Source organism: Talpa occidentalis, unplaced genomic scaffold (genome assembly GCF_014898055.3).
Source record: "Talpa occidentalis isolate TD23 unplaced genomic scaffold, MPIMG_talOcc4v2.1, whole genome shotgun sequence".
NCBI classification, from domain to species: Eukaryota; Metazoa; Chordata; class Mammalia; order Eulipotyphla; family Talpidae; genus Talpa; species Talpa occidentalis.
The window spans coordinates 41,423,690-41,437,186 of record NW_026555331.1 but is presented as its reverse complement, the minus strand read 5'-3'; the positions used below and the strand labels follow the sequence as shown (position 1 = coordinate 41,437,186).

The window sequence follows — 13,497 nt, the reverse complement described above, 5'->3', positions numbered from 1 at the left end:
GGTGTATATGTACCACATTTCTTGATCCAGTCATCTATTTTTGGGCATTTGGGTTGTTTCCAAAGCTTAGCTATTGTAAACAGTGCTGCTATAAACATAGGGGTGCAGGTGCTCTTTGGAATTGATGTTTCTGTGTCCTTTGGGTAAATACCTAGGCGTGGAATTGCTGGATCATATGGAAGCTCTATGTTTAGTAGGTCCAGAAATCTCCACACAGCTCTCCATAGTGGTTGGACCAGTTTGCACTCTCACCAACAGTGCAGAAGAGTTCCTTTTTCTCCACACCCTCACCAACATTTGTTGTTGCTAGTTTTTTTAATATGTGCCATTCTCACTGGTGTAAGATGGTATCTCATGGTAGTTTTGATTTGCATTTCCCTGATTACAAGTGATGTTGAACATTTTTTCATATGCCTGTTGGCCATTTTTGCAGAACAATTTTATCATGTTTTTTGGTAAGGTGTGAGGGCCATTATAGCAAAAATCTTTCCAAAGTTTATGTATGGATTAAAGTTATCATAGTCCCAGACCACTGCATTTGTTTTGAAAGATCACTTTTCCTCTCTTTGTAATGTCAGAACAAGAACATTCTCCCTCTTAGTCTCTTTGAGTGGATTTCATGGACTGCGGTCAACTGAGTGCCACAATCATTCCTCCTTCCCCTCCATAGCCCTGGCAACCCAGGCTACTCTCCTCTGAGGAGGCACTGCCACCCACACCACATTGCCTGCGTTCCAGCACAGTATGTGCCGTGCTCTGTCCTGTAAAGTGCCCAACATTGTGTGGAGGAATCTTGGAAAAATCATACACAATTTATGGAGACGTCCTCACAAGTCAGCCAGGTGAAGGTTCACTCTTCTGACTCAGGCTGCACAACTAGCTTGAGGTAGAACTACAAAGTAACTGCAGCCCACTGCTCCCCCCTTCCCCTTGTTCCTCTGCTGGCCTGGATGAAGGTATCTGAAGGTTACCTAGGCAACCACAAATCACTGATAAATCATCACTCATGCTTATGCCCTTAGTTGTGTTTTTCTTTCTTTCTTTTTTTTTAAGATTTATTTATGTATACAAGAACTTGGGTACAGGTCAGATGCACGGGAGGGTGAGAGGATTCACCAGTGACAGAGTGGGGAACTGACCATGCAGACTGACTGAAATACACTGTGGAGGGGAGCAGCGGGCAAGTCAGGAGAGGTCTGCTGTGCCATGTGGGCAGCTCCCTGGCCGGGGGTCGAAGTCATGAAGCAGTGCTTGCGGATTGCTTCATATGTTGTGTCTTAACCCCTTGTGCCACCATGGAGACCCTTAGCTTTGTTTTTCTGAGAAGGTATTGCAGTGAAATGAATTCAACACTTACACTCTGGAATTTGGTGTCTGGGCTCAATACAAGTTTCACCACTTACTAGCTTTATAATGTTGGGCAAGTAGCTTAACTTTTCTGTGCTTTCATATTTTTTATCTTTCAAATGGGATCATGGGGTTGTAGAGAGGAATTAATGAAGCAAACACATGTAAAGTCCTAGATCAGTGCTGGGTACATGGTTATTATTCAATTAATGATAATTCAATTTCTTTTTATAGATGTTTGTAGTAGGAATTCACAAACACCATCTAATTAATCCTGATAACACCTCTATGAATCAATAATTAAAGCTCAAATTTATGCCTAAGAAACTGTGGCTTAAGCTTGCCCTAAATAAAAGTGGTGATAATAATAAGCATTGGTTGCTTGCTTATTATGTTCTTGGCACTTTGCACATATGGACCCATTCAGTCCTCAAAATATTTATGGGGAAGATAACATCCTGATGACAGTTTACAGATGGCAATGTGTAAATATGGATTAGTGTATTTTAAAAACTATACATACCAGTCACTCCACATTTACCTTCCTCCTTTTGAGAATATCCAACACAGGATTGGACAGGACGCTTGCTTCTAACTGATCTTAGTACCCCCCCCCCAGTTCCAACAATTGTTCAAAGTGGTGGGCATGCTGGGTCAATCAGAATTTTCCTTAGGGTTTTTCAAACTAACATTAGGAGAAAGGAAAGCATTTCCTCTTTGTTATGGCAGTGTTAAAAGATGAGCTCAGAAGGATGTCTTTTCTTAGACACCAAGGGGAGGGCTCATGGAGGAGCTGGCTAAGCTAATGCAACATGCAGAAAGACATGGAGTGGGGGACACCAGTGCACCCTGGTGACATTCAAGTCCCCAAGTATAGACTTTTTAAAGACCAATACCACTCTTGTCCCTCTCAAATTTGGCTCAGTAATTTACTCTCTTTATGCTTATTTCAGTTCCTATTCAGATTCAGGAATTTAATTCCTGTAAATACAAAGGAATCGTGCAAATGCCACCATTGACAACATTGGAGAGAGAGCTCACATTCACTGGGATGGGGGCATCAGCTTTTTGGAGGAATGACAGTTTGATTGTATTTTATAATATATAAAAGAAAAATTTATAATTGCAAAATCCCTTGGCCCAGAAACTTCATATTTAGAAATATCTACTACAGAAATAGTAACAACCTCCTTAAAGGATGTATGGAAAAGGTGCTCACTGAAATACTGGATTTTTGGATTAACAAAAAAAAATGAAATTTTGGATTAATCAAAAACTGGTGATAACTTAATTATCTATCATAGAAAGTGCCGAAAATAAGTAATGGCCTCCCAACATAGAATGCCCATAAGGAAATAATATTTTATGTGTGGAAAAATGTCCATAGCATGTATTGAAAAAAAAATCAAATTGTAGAAGTATAATTACACTTTGGTAGCAAAAACCAAAAATCAAAGAGTATACATACATTGTGAATATTTCATATGTGCATGATAAGAGATCTGTACGTGTATAATCAAGAGTAAGGAAAGGGAAGCTTTGGACTTTAATATTTCACTGTATAGATTTCTGTGTTGTTGTTTTCAACTTATATGTATACATATATTCATTAATATTTAAAGCAATTAAAAATAGTTCTGTCTCCTTGGGAAAAGTAGAGGGTATAAATTGGGCGGAGACCTCAGGACTTGGCTTCAGCACTGCCTCTAACAAGCTTTGTGAATAGATCCATCTCTCTGATTGTTCATTCATGTGAAAAGCAGGAGATTAAAGCTGTATAGTTATTCATGTCCTTTCAGTTTTAACAATTTATGAACTCAATTTTTTTTAGATTTTATAATATATGCAAACACAATTTTGAAGTTAGAATGTCATTTAGAAGATATATATTAAACATGATGCATAAGAATTAAATGTATCTTAATGAGAGCATCATGACTAATATTTTAAACACAAAATTTCTTTTTTCTAGAGATTGTTTCTAGTGAAATGATTACTGTGCATTAACTTTGTAACATATAAAATCAAAGCTCATGATACATTTGTTTGCCTTTTATTTTGAGTTCCCCCTTCATGGATGAAACATCTGAAAAAAAATAAAGGAAATTCTAATGGGTAAGTTCTTACTAGAGTAGGAAAGTGAATGACAACTTTCTATCCACCAAATTTGTCCAAGCTACTAGGAGAACCCAGTGCACTGGGCATGAAGCCCTAGTATATGATATTTATTATTTTAGTCAGACCTAAGAAGCTGGTCACAGGCAAGCTGAATCAGGTCTCTAGACCTTTCTTTGGCCTGTACCTTTTCTCCTCACAAGAGCAAGTGCAGTCTTAGAAGGGCATGTGTTCTCCAGTTCGACACAGCCCCCACCTTGATATTGCCCTGGGCTAGTCACTTTACATATTACCCTGTCTGACAGGCTCCAGAAGTCCTGTGATTTCTGTAAATCCTGATTAAGTATTAAAACCACCTATGGAATAACAGTTTTCTCAAACTTAGTCATAAGAACAAGTAATCACAACTTTTGGTCTTATTCAAACGCGTAGTCCCTTTGAAACAGATTTAACAGTCTTGGCAAGCAGTCATATGCCTTTCCTTTTTTCTTTTTTTTAAAGATCTATTTATTTATTTTTATTTATTTATACAAGCACTGGGTACAGTCAGAAGCACGGGAGGGTGAGAGAATTCACCAGAGCGGGGAGCAGAGCAGGCAGACTGACAAAACACACTACTGAGGGGAGCAGTGGGCGGCAGGAGAGGTCTGCGCACTATGTGGGACCCTCCTCCAGTGGCCGGGGAGCAGCCAGGGATTGAACCGGCGCTGCAGAGCTGGCAGCTTTGCAATCCAGCGCTCAACCACTGCTCCACTGGGGAGGCCCCGGTATGCCTTTTTGCCACTGCCATAGTACAGCAAGTCCTTTTCTAAGTGGGATACTTTGCTAGAACAAATGCCAAATTATCAGATAAGTAACTCTTTCTTAAAGATTCACTTACTAGCTTATCATTATATATATCTATATATATCTATATAATAAATTGTATCATCCACTAGACAGTGAAAGTCTTGAAGGAGTCTTGCCATCCACTTAATTCAAAGCGAACCATTTGGAAGAGCCCAACAAATCTGAAGCTTTTTGAGTTCCCTAGTGAAGAACAGTGTCTAGATAATTCTGTTTGAATTATGAAAGAATAAACCAATGACTATCCCATAACTTTATTCAGTTTTGTCCACAATCTGAAGTTAATTGATATTTCTAGAATGTAGACTTCACAAAAGCAAGGATTTTTGTTGTTTCCTTGATGGGTGGATTCCAAGTCCCTGGGAACTACCTATCTCCATCTTCATTCCCACACATAGCTTCTTCACTATACTTACATACTTTAATATAGGTTTCCCTAATATTTGAAAGTAGAATATTCCCATTTGGTATTGTTTAGTTGGTTATTTTGGCATTCAATTACCACTAATTTATATGGAAAAAAGAACTGAGCATTCCCAAATGCAAAAAATAACCAACCAAGTAGGAACATTCTATTTTCAGATAGTAGAGGAAAACTGTATTCCATTGTCTTCATTGATATAGATTTTTCATTTGAGAAGACGTTTGCCCAGGCATATAACTTGATTGTTCATTACACTAATTACCATAAAGACCTATCAACTAGTAGGGGGTGAAAAATAATTTTCTCTCCACTTTTCTAGGTCATTGACTGACATTCCCTCTCCCATACCACCCAGCTATGATTTAAAGAAAAAGATTGAGGGCCTCCCTGGTGGCACAGCGGTTGAGCACTGGGTTGTGAGGCTGCCCGCGGCCTCTGCAGTGCCGGTTCAATCCCTGGCTGCTCCTGGCCACCGGGCGAGGGTCCCACATGATGCGCAGACCTCTCTTGCTGCCCGCTGCTCCCCTCAGCAGTGTACTTCGGTCCTTCTGCCTGCTCTGCTCCCTGCTCTGGCTCTGGTGAATTCTCTCACCCTCCCCCACTTCTGACTGTATCCAGTGCTTGTATAAATAAATAAATAAATCTTTAAAAAAAAATTGACATGAGAAAAATTACTTGAATTACATGTGTACATATGGGAACTCCAAAAAGGCATGAGATCAAAGGAGTGATCAGAGAAATAAGCTTTTCTACCTTTTAGACAAAGAAACAATGAATTTGTGAAGAGTTGACAAGGCAAAGAGGTTTGGGCTGGGAGTGCTAAAATGGTGAAGAAATAAGGTTTTTTTATACAGCCTTCTTGACCCTAAATTCCCTGTCTGTGGTAATAAAAATGCTTTCTATCCTACTAGTATAGGGAAGGTTCTTTTAACATGGGAAATTTATCTTTGGCTTTCAAGGGGGAACAAGGAATGCTCAGACTGTCCTCAATTCAACTATTTCTCAGGTACTTTTAATTCAAAATAATCAATATGCCAAAAGGCATAGTTAATGTGATACATGCTGAACCCTTATCATATCTTCAACAGAAAACACACAGTTAACTGGTAAATATCCAGTGAATCCCATTTTTCAAAATTCCCTACCTTGCTCTTTCCATCAATTCTAAACTACTGTATCTCGATTCTTAGCCAATCCTAATCAAGCCCTCTTCTTCCATTATAATTCCTACGTTAAACCAAACTTCCACTTCTCAATAAATTCCAACCTTGCCTTCTCATTAGAGACATTGCCACAGCTTTGTCAAACTGGTGCTGCCTCTGACCAATAAATTCAAATTCACCTTGGTTTTGTTTTTCTGGTGATATTTGAGAAGCCAGAACACCTAGAATAGCATTGGGCACAGAATAGGCACCCAATAAACATTTGTTGAATGAATAAGTGGATGCCATATAATCATATGCGAAGGGATTTCAAAAACTCTATTATGCCTAAATTGGAATGGAGTCAACCCATGTAAATCCTCACTGCCAGTATGGCTAAATCTGGGGGACATGTTACACTTTAAACATTGACAGTGTACTGGGTGACTCCTTAGGCAGAGTTGGCATATTTACCATATCTTCTTCATCTTAAATTATTTTGTAGACTTTGAGACAAATAATATAAGTCAATGGTTCATGAAAAGCAGTGATGAAAGATTTTGAACCCACCTGTCTTTAAAAAATAGCTGAGGTGATATGAAACGATCCTAGTTCATCATTGAAAAATGTCTGTTGGTTTACTTCAGATTTTCACAGAAGACATTTTTATTCTATTATTGTTATTTTCCAGGAAAACAAGTTACCCTGGGGAGTTTTTTAAGTTGAACTAAAACCTTCCCTGTTTTATATTTAGGGCACCCAGATGACAGTGAGAAGCCAACTTATCTGATTTGTACACACATTTGCACCTCATTATAATTCAACCCATTGCTGCATGCAAAGAGCCAGTAGAACGTCTAACATGATGCATTATTTAATTAAAGAGAAAGAAAAATGAGGGTAAAGTCATTTATAATGAAGAATTTAAATATGGAAAAAGATCATTCAACTGAAATAGCAATAGGAAGTAGTATGTAACATAAATTTCAGAAAGGCTTGTTGGCGTCAAGGGATAGGAACCTCCAAGATGATCAGAACAACCCTTCCGGAGATGTGTCATTTTGGCATGTGAATTATTTCAAGCTGAGGTCAACTGAGGCCCTGTAGACTCAAGAGAAACTTTCACCATTCCTTTACCTACCCAGAGGAAGTGTTACTCGGAATTAGGGCTTTTACCCAACATAAACTTTCTATTGAAGAAACCTGTTTATATGAAAGGGCAAATATTTCATTACAGAGCATCTGGCCTTCCTCATATCAGTCCCCCTTTCCTTGCCATGTTAAACTTTCTGTTTTTCTCTCCTGCTTTTTCCTATCTTTTTTATTCTATCCATTCAACCCCCATATCCTATGAAATAATAGAAATGGCTGAACTGTAAGTAATGCTAATTAGGTGTTGAAAATTGTACTAAGTGTTAACAAGCCTGGCCTTATTGAGACAGTCTGCATAGCACAACATGCAGGAACTATTTAGAGGCCTAATTTATAGTTGTAGTTGAACTGATGCTTGTGGGACTGAGATAACACAGAACTGTCTGACCAAAAATCCTCCCCACTGAGCTAAAACCACAGACTTCACAGTGAAGCATAGCAGGATGTGCCACCCCAAAATACACCTCTTTCCACTTAGGGATTATTTTGATCTGATTATTTTTAAAAGTCTACTGATATAGAAGAAGCTCTGTAAACAGAGTGGAAGTTACCCTTTTATAAGAGAAGTATACACTTATAAAGGAAATCTGCATTATAAAGCGAACCTGTGCCAGGAAGAAAGCTATTATAGGAGATTAATTTTGTACCTGGGAGATTTACCTGTAAGACAGAGCAACCTTTGTTTACCCAACATTTTTTGTTCTAACCTTCCAGGTGAACTGTCTTCTCAACCTTTGAAGCTCCAAACACTTATCCCTTTCCTTGGCTCAGGATTGTTTATAAGCTTCAATTGTCTGGCTGCCTTTTGAGTCTCATATCTTCATGGGGCTCCTGTATGTAATTAAATTTTTTTTCCCTGCCAATCTGTCTCTCATATGTGTGTTGGGGGAGGGGTGTGTGTAGGAGGAGAAGAGTGTTCAGCTTTTATTACTGAGACGATTAAAGGAAAAATGTATTTCTTCTCCTAAAACAGATACTTTTGTCTGAGACTTTCTGCATAAAGCATGACTGGTAGAACCTACATTCTGAAAAGTATTTTCTCTAATTCATTGTAATATTTATACCTGGAACAAAACCACATGGGACATGCAAAGGCATTTAGCAAACTTTGTGGCTATAAGCAAATTAAACCTACAGAAACTCCCCCCCACCACCACCATTCCTTGTGTTTCTCTTCCTGTCCCTCTCCCTCTTCCCCTTAACCTCAGAGCCCTCAAGATGTCTGTTGATGCCCAGTAGTAATTGAAAATGTTTTATGTTGTCAAATTGCATCCTACCTGTCTAATGCTTGCTTTAATTGTTCTGATTTGCTTTGCTGTATATATAGTTGTTTTTTTTTTTTTTTTTCAAATTCCTTCCTTCTTGTTGAAATGGTTGCTTTCCAACCTTTCTTTTGGTTATATAATAGTCCATGGTATATATGTACCACTTCCTTTTGATTCATTCCTTTGTTGAAGGAGATTTATGTAGGTATCATGTCCTAGCTATTGCAAATAATACTGCTATGAGTATTATAGGACATAAAGGGTTTTATGTTGATGGTTTCATATTCTGCAGATATATACCTGAGTGGGATTGCTAGGTCATACAATATTCATATTTTTAGTTTTTAAAGATGAATCCAGATTGTTTTCCATAATGGTTTTACCAGTTCACATTCCCACAAATAGTGAATAAGATTCCTTTTTTTCCCTGCAATCTCTCTAGCACTTGTTTTTGGTGGTCTTTTAGATATGTGCCATATTCATGGGTATTAGGTTGTATCTCATTGTAGTTTTAATCTGTATCTTGCTTCTTAGGAATGATGATAAACATTTTTCTTTTGTGTCTTTTGGCCTTCTAGATATCCTGCTTAGTGAATTGTTCAAATCTGCTGCTTATTTGTTAACTGGGTTATTTGAAGTTTTTTTTAATTGAATTGTGTGAGATTTTTATATATCTTGGATATTAGCCCCTTATCTATTATATACTGTATAAATGTTTTTCCCATTCAATAGGGTGTCCATTTAATCATTGTGTATTTTGCTGCATAGCTTTACAACTTGAGGTAATCCCACTTGTTTATAGTAGTTCTTCATTCTATTGCCACAAGTGGTTGAATCATCAAAAATATTTTTTTTCTCTCACTGAACATATCTATGTGTTTTATTGTTTTATTGTTGCATGTCTTACATTATTTATGTATGCAAGAACTGGGGTATAGGCCATAGGTGTGGGGAGTGAGAGGATTCACCAGAGACAGAATGGGGAGCAGAGCAGGCAGGTCTACTGAAGTACACTGCTGAGGGGAGCAGCGGGTGTGTCAGGAGAGGTCTGCTGCAACATGTAGGTAGCTCCCTGGCTGGCCAGGGATCAAACTCGTGTTACAGTGGCTGCGGATAACTTCATAGGTTGCGTCTTAACCCCTTGTGCTGCTAGGGAGGCCCCATACAGATCACTTTAAAAAAAAAAAAAAACAACAGCATTATAAAATTATTAGGTGCTTTGGAACAGCTTAAGGATTAAGTTGCCTCAAAATTTCCTATGACACTGACAACTATTAGCATTTAAATATCCTTGGAATTTGTCACAGGATGTGTCACAATAAAATAGGGAGCAGAGCATCACTGTGGCTGCAGAACAGGCACCATTTTCCCTACTCATACACTTCTATGCCATCAACATCTCAGATGCTTTGGGATATAACTCCCAGCATACCATGGACTGGACTTCCTGAATGGGGGCTGCTAGGAGGCAGATATATATATTGAGGCAGAACAAAGAAAGAAGGAGAGACGTGGAGAGGCAACTTCAGGAACTTAGTGCTTTGGCAGGACAATGGCAGCTATCTTCCTGACCTTCCGATGGGATAGCCAGTCTGGATGGCACATGGTGAATTTTGGATTTTTCCCTTTCTCAGAGTCCAGTGTGCCCTGCCCAACTTGTAGCAGGCTTTTCCTTCTCAGGAGTTACCTTAGATTCCTGTCAAGCTTTCAAGCTCAGCCACCTACTATAAGCTGAACTTAAGGGGATGAGTGATTTTCTCTGGCTTTTGAATTTCAAATCAATTAAATATTTTTGAGCACACTAAGAGCTTGCTTTCTTTGCCTTTGTGCATGTAAATGGCCAGACCATTTGAACAGGAAAGTTTGTCTTTCCCCCCCTCAGTAGTCTGGAGTCCCTGGGTAACCCTCAGTTTTACCTGGCATCAAATTTAAAGGAATTAAGTAGGGAGAAAATGAAAACTGAAATGTAGTCTCTATCACTATTAAAGAAAAACTAGTGAAATAAACAAATTATTCCTTCACAACCACCAATTTAAAGTAAAAAACAATCACAAATCCCCTTAGAAAGTTGATTACCAAGCATGTATTTTTAAACACCTAGAGATTACAGAATGGATACTCCTTTGCTAAGATTTTCACAAATAAGTGGATTTCAGTCAGCTTTGATTATTTGAGAATGAAAAATGAAGGGAAGAAATATGCTTTTGCCCTTATGGGATATATTTAATAACCTCCTGAAAGCAAAAAAAAAAAAAAAAAAAAAAAGCAAAAATATCACAAGATATAGAAGGAATACAGAAATGTGACATTTGTTTAAGACATTTTGTGGGGAAAATGCTCATTTAGGCTGAGCAATTCCGCGTTGAAACTAACAAAATAAGACAAATATTGTTATGAATTGTGTATTTTACGACTGAAAAATATTAATATGTTGCCTTTAGTAGATTTTATAAAATCTATTTAAAATGAATGATTCAGTTGCAATTGCAATTTAATAAACAAATGTTTCATAATGACCATGAACATTTTTTATTGTATTTCTACTACATTTGGAGTAATTGTGAGAATTTTGAGAAACTTTGGAATTTTTATATCTCTCAGTCAAAGGCAAATTTGGAGAAGGAACACTCCATTTGGTATTATAACTGCATAACAAAAAGGTTAAAAAGGTAAAATTAATTAGTGGTTTTCAACCACCATAATACTATGCTACAATCTCCAACTTTTACTGGCCCCTTGATAATTAGCAGGTAGGATGTTACATTCTTTATAAAAGCATCTCAGCATCACCTTGCCCAGAATGCTTTGTGTAATCAACTTAAACTCATGTTACAGGCCAGGGTTAACATTCAGCCTGAAAAAATAGAACATGTCACTAATTTTAGTGACCACAAGTGATGTTAATAATTTTCACTGACAATATTCTGTATCAGTAACTCAAACTCAAAATAGTTTTTGGACAACCCTTTATTATGTTTACATATTATTATGTATTACTATTTTGTACCTCTAATTATATTTACCTCTGTTATGAAACTCCAGACTCTTTACAGATCTAACAGTCTATGATTTTTTTTTTTTTGGTCACTTATATTGAGTTTTTGAGTGTGGATCTGAATTAAGGGTAGGAAGAAAAAAATTAAATCTAACTTTTTTGGTTATTGTAACATAGAAGTGTTAGGATTTTTTTTTTTTCTGTTTTGAGAGCCAATATGCTCTTAGAACATTGCTGGCCAAGCAGCAAGGACTCAATACATGCTAACTAGTTGCTAAGTGACATGCTAGTACTTACTGATAGATGACATTTGTTGTTTATGAGTGCCTGTTGTCTCATTTTATGTTTTTGCTTATATCACTGGCCCAGTAACTATAAGTTTCTCATCCTTGCCCTGTCTTTCCTTGCTTTGCTCCTCTTTCTCTATTTTAGAGACAAAAATTAGAAATCCAGGTAAAACTAGCTGAACCAAGGTTGAGGCAGAAGTTAAGACAATGGTTATGCTTCAGTCTCATTACTATAGTAAAAAGTGCACTCACCAACACCATGACAGATCTAGTTAAGACCAAAGTTGGAGGAAAAGGGACATGAATGCAGGTTCTGGAAATCTCCATCTATTTCTCTGAAATCCTGCTGATGTAGACACTTCAGCCTCTTAGCTCCTTAGAACACCCCCATATAATCCCCTGCTTCTTTCCAATTCTGGAAGATGAGCTCAGAGACCATAGTCTGCCATTTCCTCAGGTTGCTGGCTCCTGATTCAACTTGATTTCCTTCCCACCAACTCTAGTCTCTCAAGTATTGGCTTTTGAGGGGTAGACAGCTGGACCCTACTCTGCTAATACTTGTTTATGATAACACCCTGAATTTCCCATGTGCCATCTTTGGACTCAGATGGCACATGAAACATGTTCTTCATCTATGCGTAAGCCAAGCAGGGCTTTCTACCAACCTAATCACAAGACTCAACTCATGTCAGTTGAGAAAACTGAAATTCTACTTCATTTTCACTTGGGACAATGTAGGGCTGTAATTATATTATCATAGGAACCCTGATATTGAAACTAATAGAGAAAAGGTGGGCAAAAGATAGAAGACTACAACTAATACAATAGTAAAGTAACTATCAATGACTTCTTTTTTATTTACTTAGATTTAAGAACAAGCATACTCTTAAAACCTCTCCTCAAGAATGAATCAATTGGATCAATATTAATTTTGTAGGAAAGTAAGTCTTTTCTTCCCTGACCATTATTTGCAGTGGGAACAGTCCTTCAGTTCTGCAAAATATTTCTTGGGCATAAAGTTGTCACACTAGTCTGTTTATTTTAAAAAAGATGGTTTGTGTAATTTGGTTGGATATTATACCTTTTATAACTCACATGGACATAACTATAAACTCTCTTTGGGGAAGAAAGGGTAAGGAAAAAATACATCAAAGCAAATATGAACTGAAAAATAACAAAAAAGCTAAGAAGAACAGAATACTGAAAATCCAAATATTGTTAGTTATATAAATGCTTAGAAATTTAGAATTTCTTAACCAGCTTGTTCTACTAATCAGCACATCTACAGAACAAAACACCGTAATTATTTCTTGATGTAACGACGATTAAGTACTACCCTTACACATGCCAAACTTACTATAGTTCTGATAACTTTGATATAAACTCTCCTGACTACGTCCTAGTTTCCCAATAGTATGCTCATACAGAGCGGATATTTTTTCTTTGATTGTTCTCAGCATAGACCATAGGAAGCAAAAAACCAGAAAGAACAAAAGGACCAGGGTAGGTATTGGGAGTTGATGAATATGAAGAAATAACCTGGGACTCTTGGACACAGACAACGTATTTAGACACAGCCTGAGACAATGAAAATGATTTTCTCCGGAGGACAAAAATAGACAAAAAATTACCAGGTGCTAGTAGAAGTAGTGTGAAGCAAGCTGTGAAAATAGCACATTTATAGGAAGGCTGTTGTGATTTGCAACCTTAATTAAGCATATTTTCTGCCTTTATGAAGAGCCAGAATCACTATTATTACCACAATTGAATAATTTTTTTAAAAACCTAGAATAAATGGAATGCATCTAAGTGATTTATGATCAAAACAAAGCCATCCCATAACAGCATGATATTTTCTCTAGTGGAGTTTCCACTACTTTGTCAACATTTGTTACTCCAATCAGGTAATTAAATGATTGCAGTA

General features: G+C 37.4%; 1 protein-coding gene across 23 annotated transcripts in view; it reads left to right on the top strand.

Moving 5' to 3' along the window:
* CA2 (carbonic anhydrase 2) overlaps positions 1 to 13,497 on the top strand; it is a 183,973-nt gene that overhangs the window by 86,278 nt on the left and 84,198 nt on the right. Inside the window, exons 10-11 of one of the 23 annotated variants that reach the window (XM_037504498.2) lie at positions 3,411 to 3,462; positions 7,741 to 7,838. The exons of 16 other annotated variants lie outside the window; for them this stretch is intronic. In XM_037504498.2, coding sequence (XP_037360395.1) covers positions 3,411 to 3,447 — 37 coding nt within the window. In that variant the 3' untranslated portion in view covers positions 3,448 to 3,462; positions 7,741 to 7,838. Of the gene's footprint in view, positions 1 to 3,410; positions 3,463 to 6,628; positions 6,655 to 7,740; positions 7,839 to 12,439; positions 12,501 to 13,497 lie in introns of those variants that run through there. 6 more of the 23 variants (XM_054692134.1, XM_054692133.1, XM_054692145.1 and 3 more) reach the window with 6 other exon arrangements.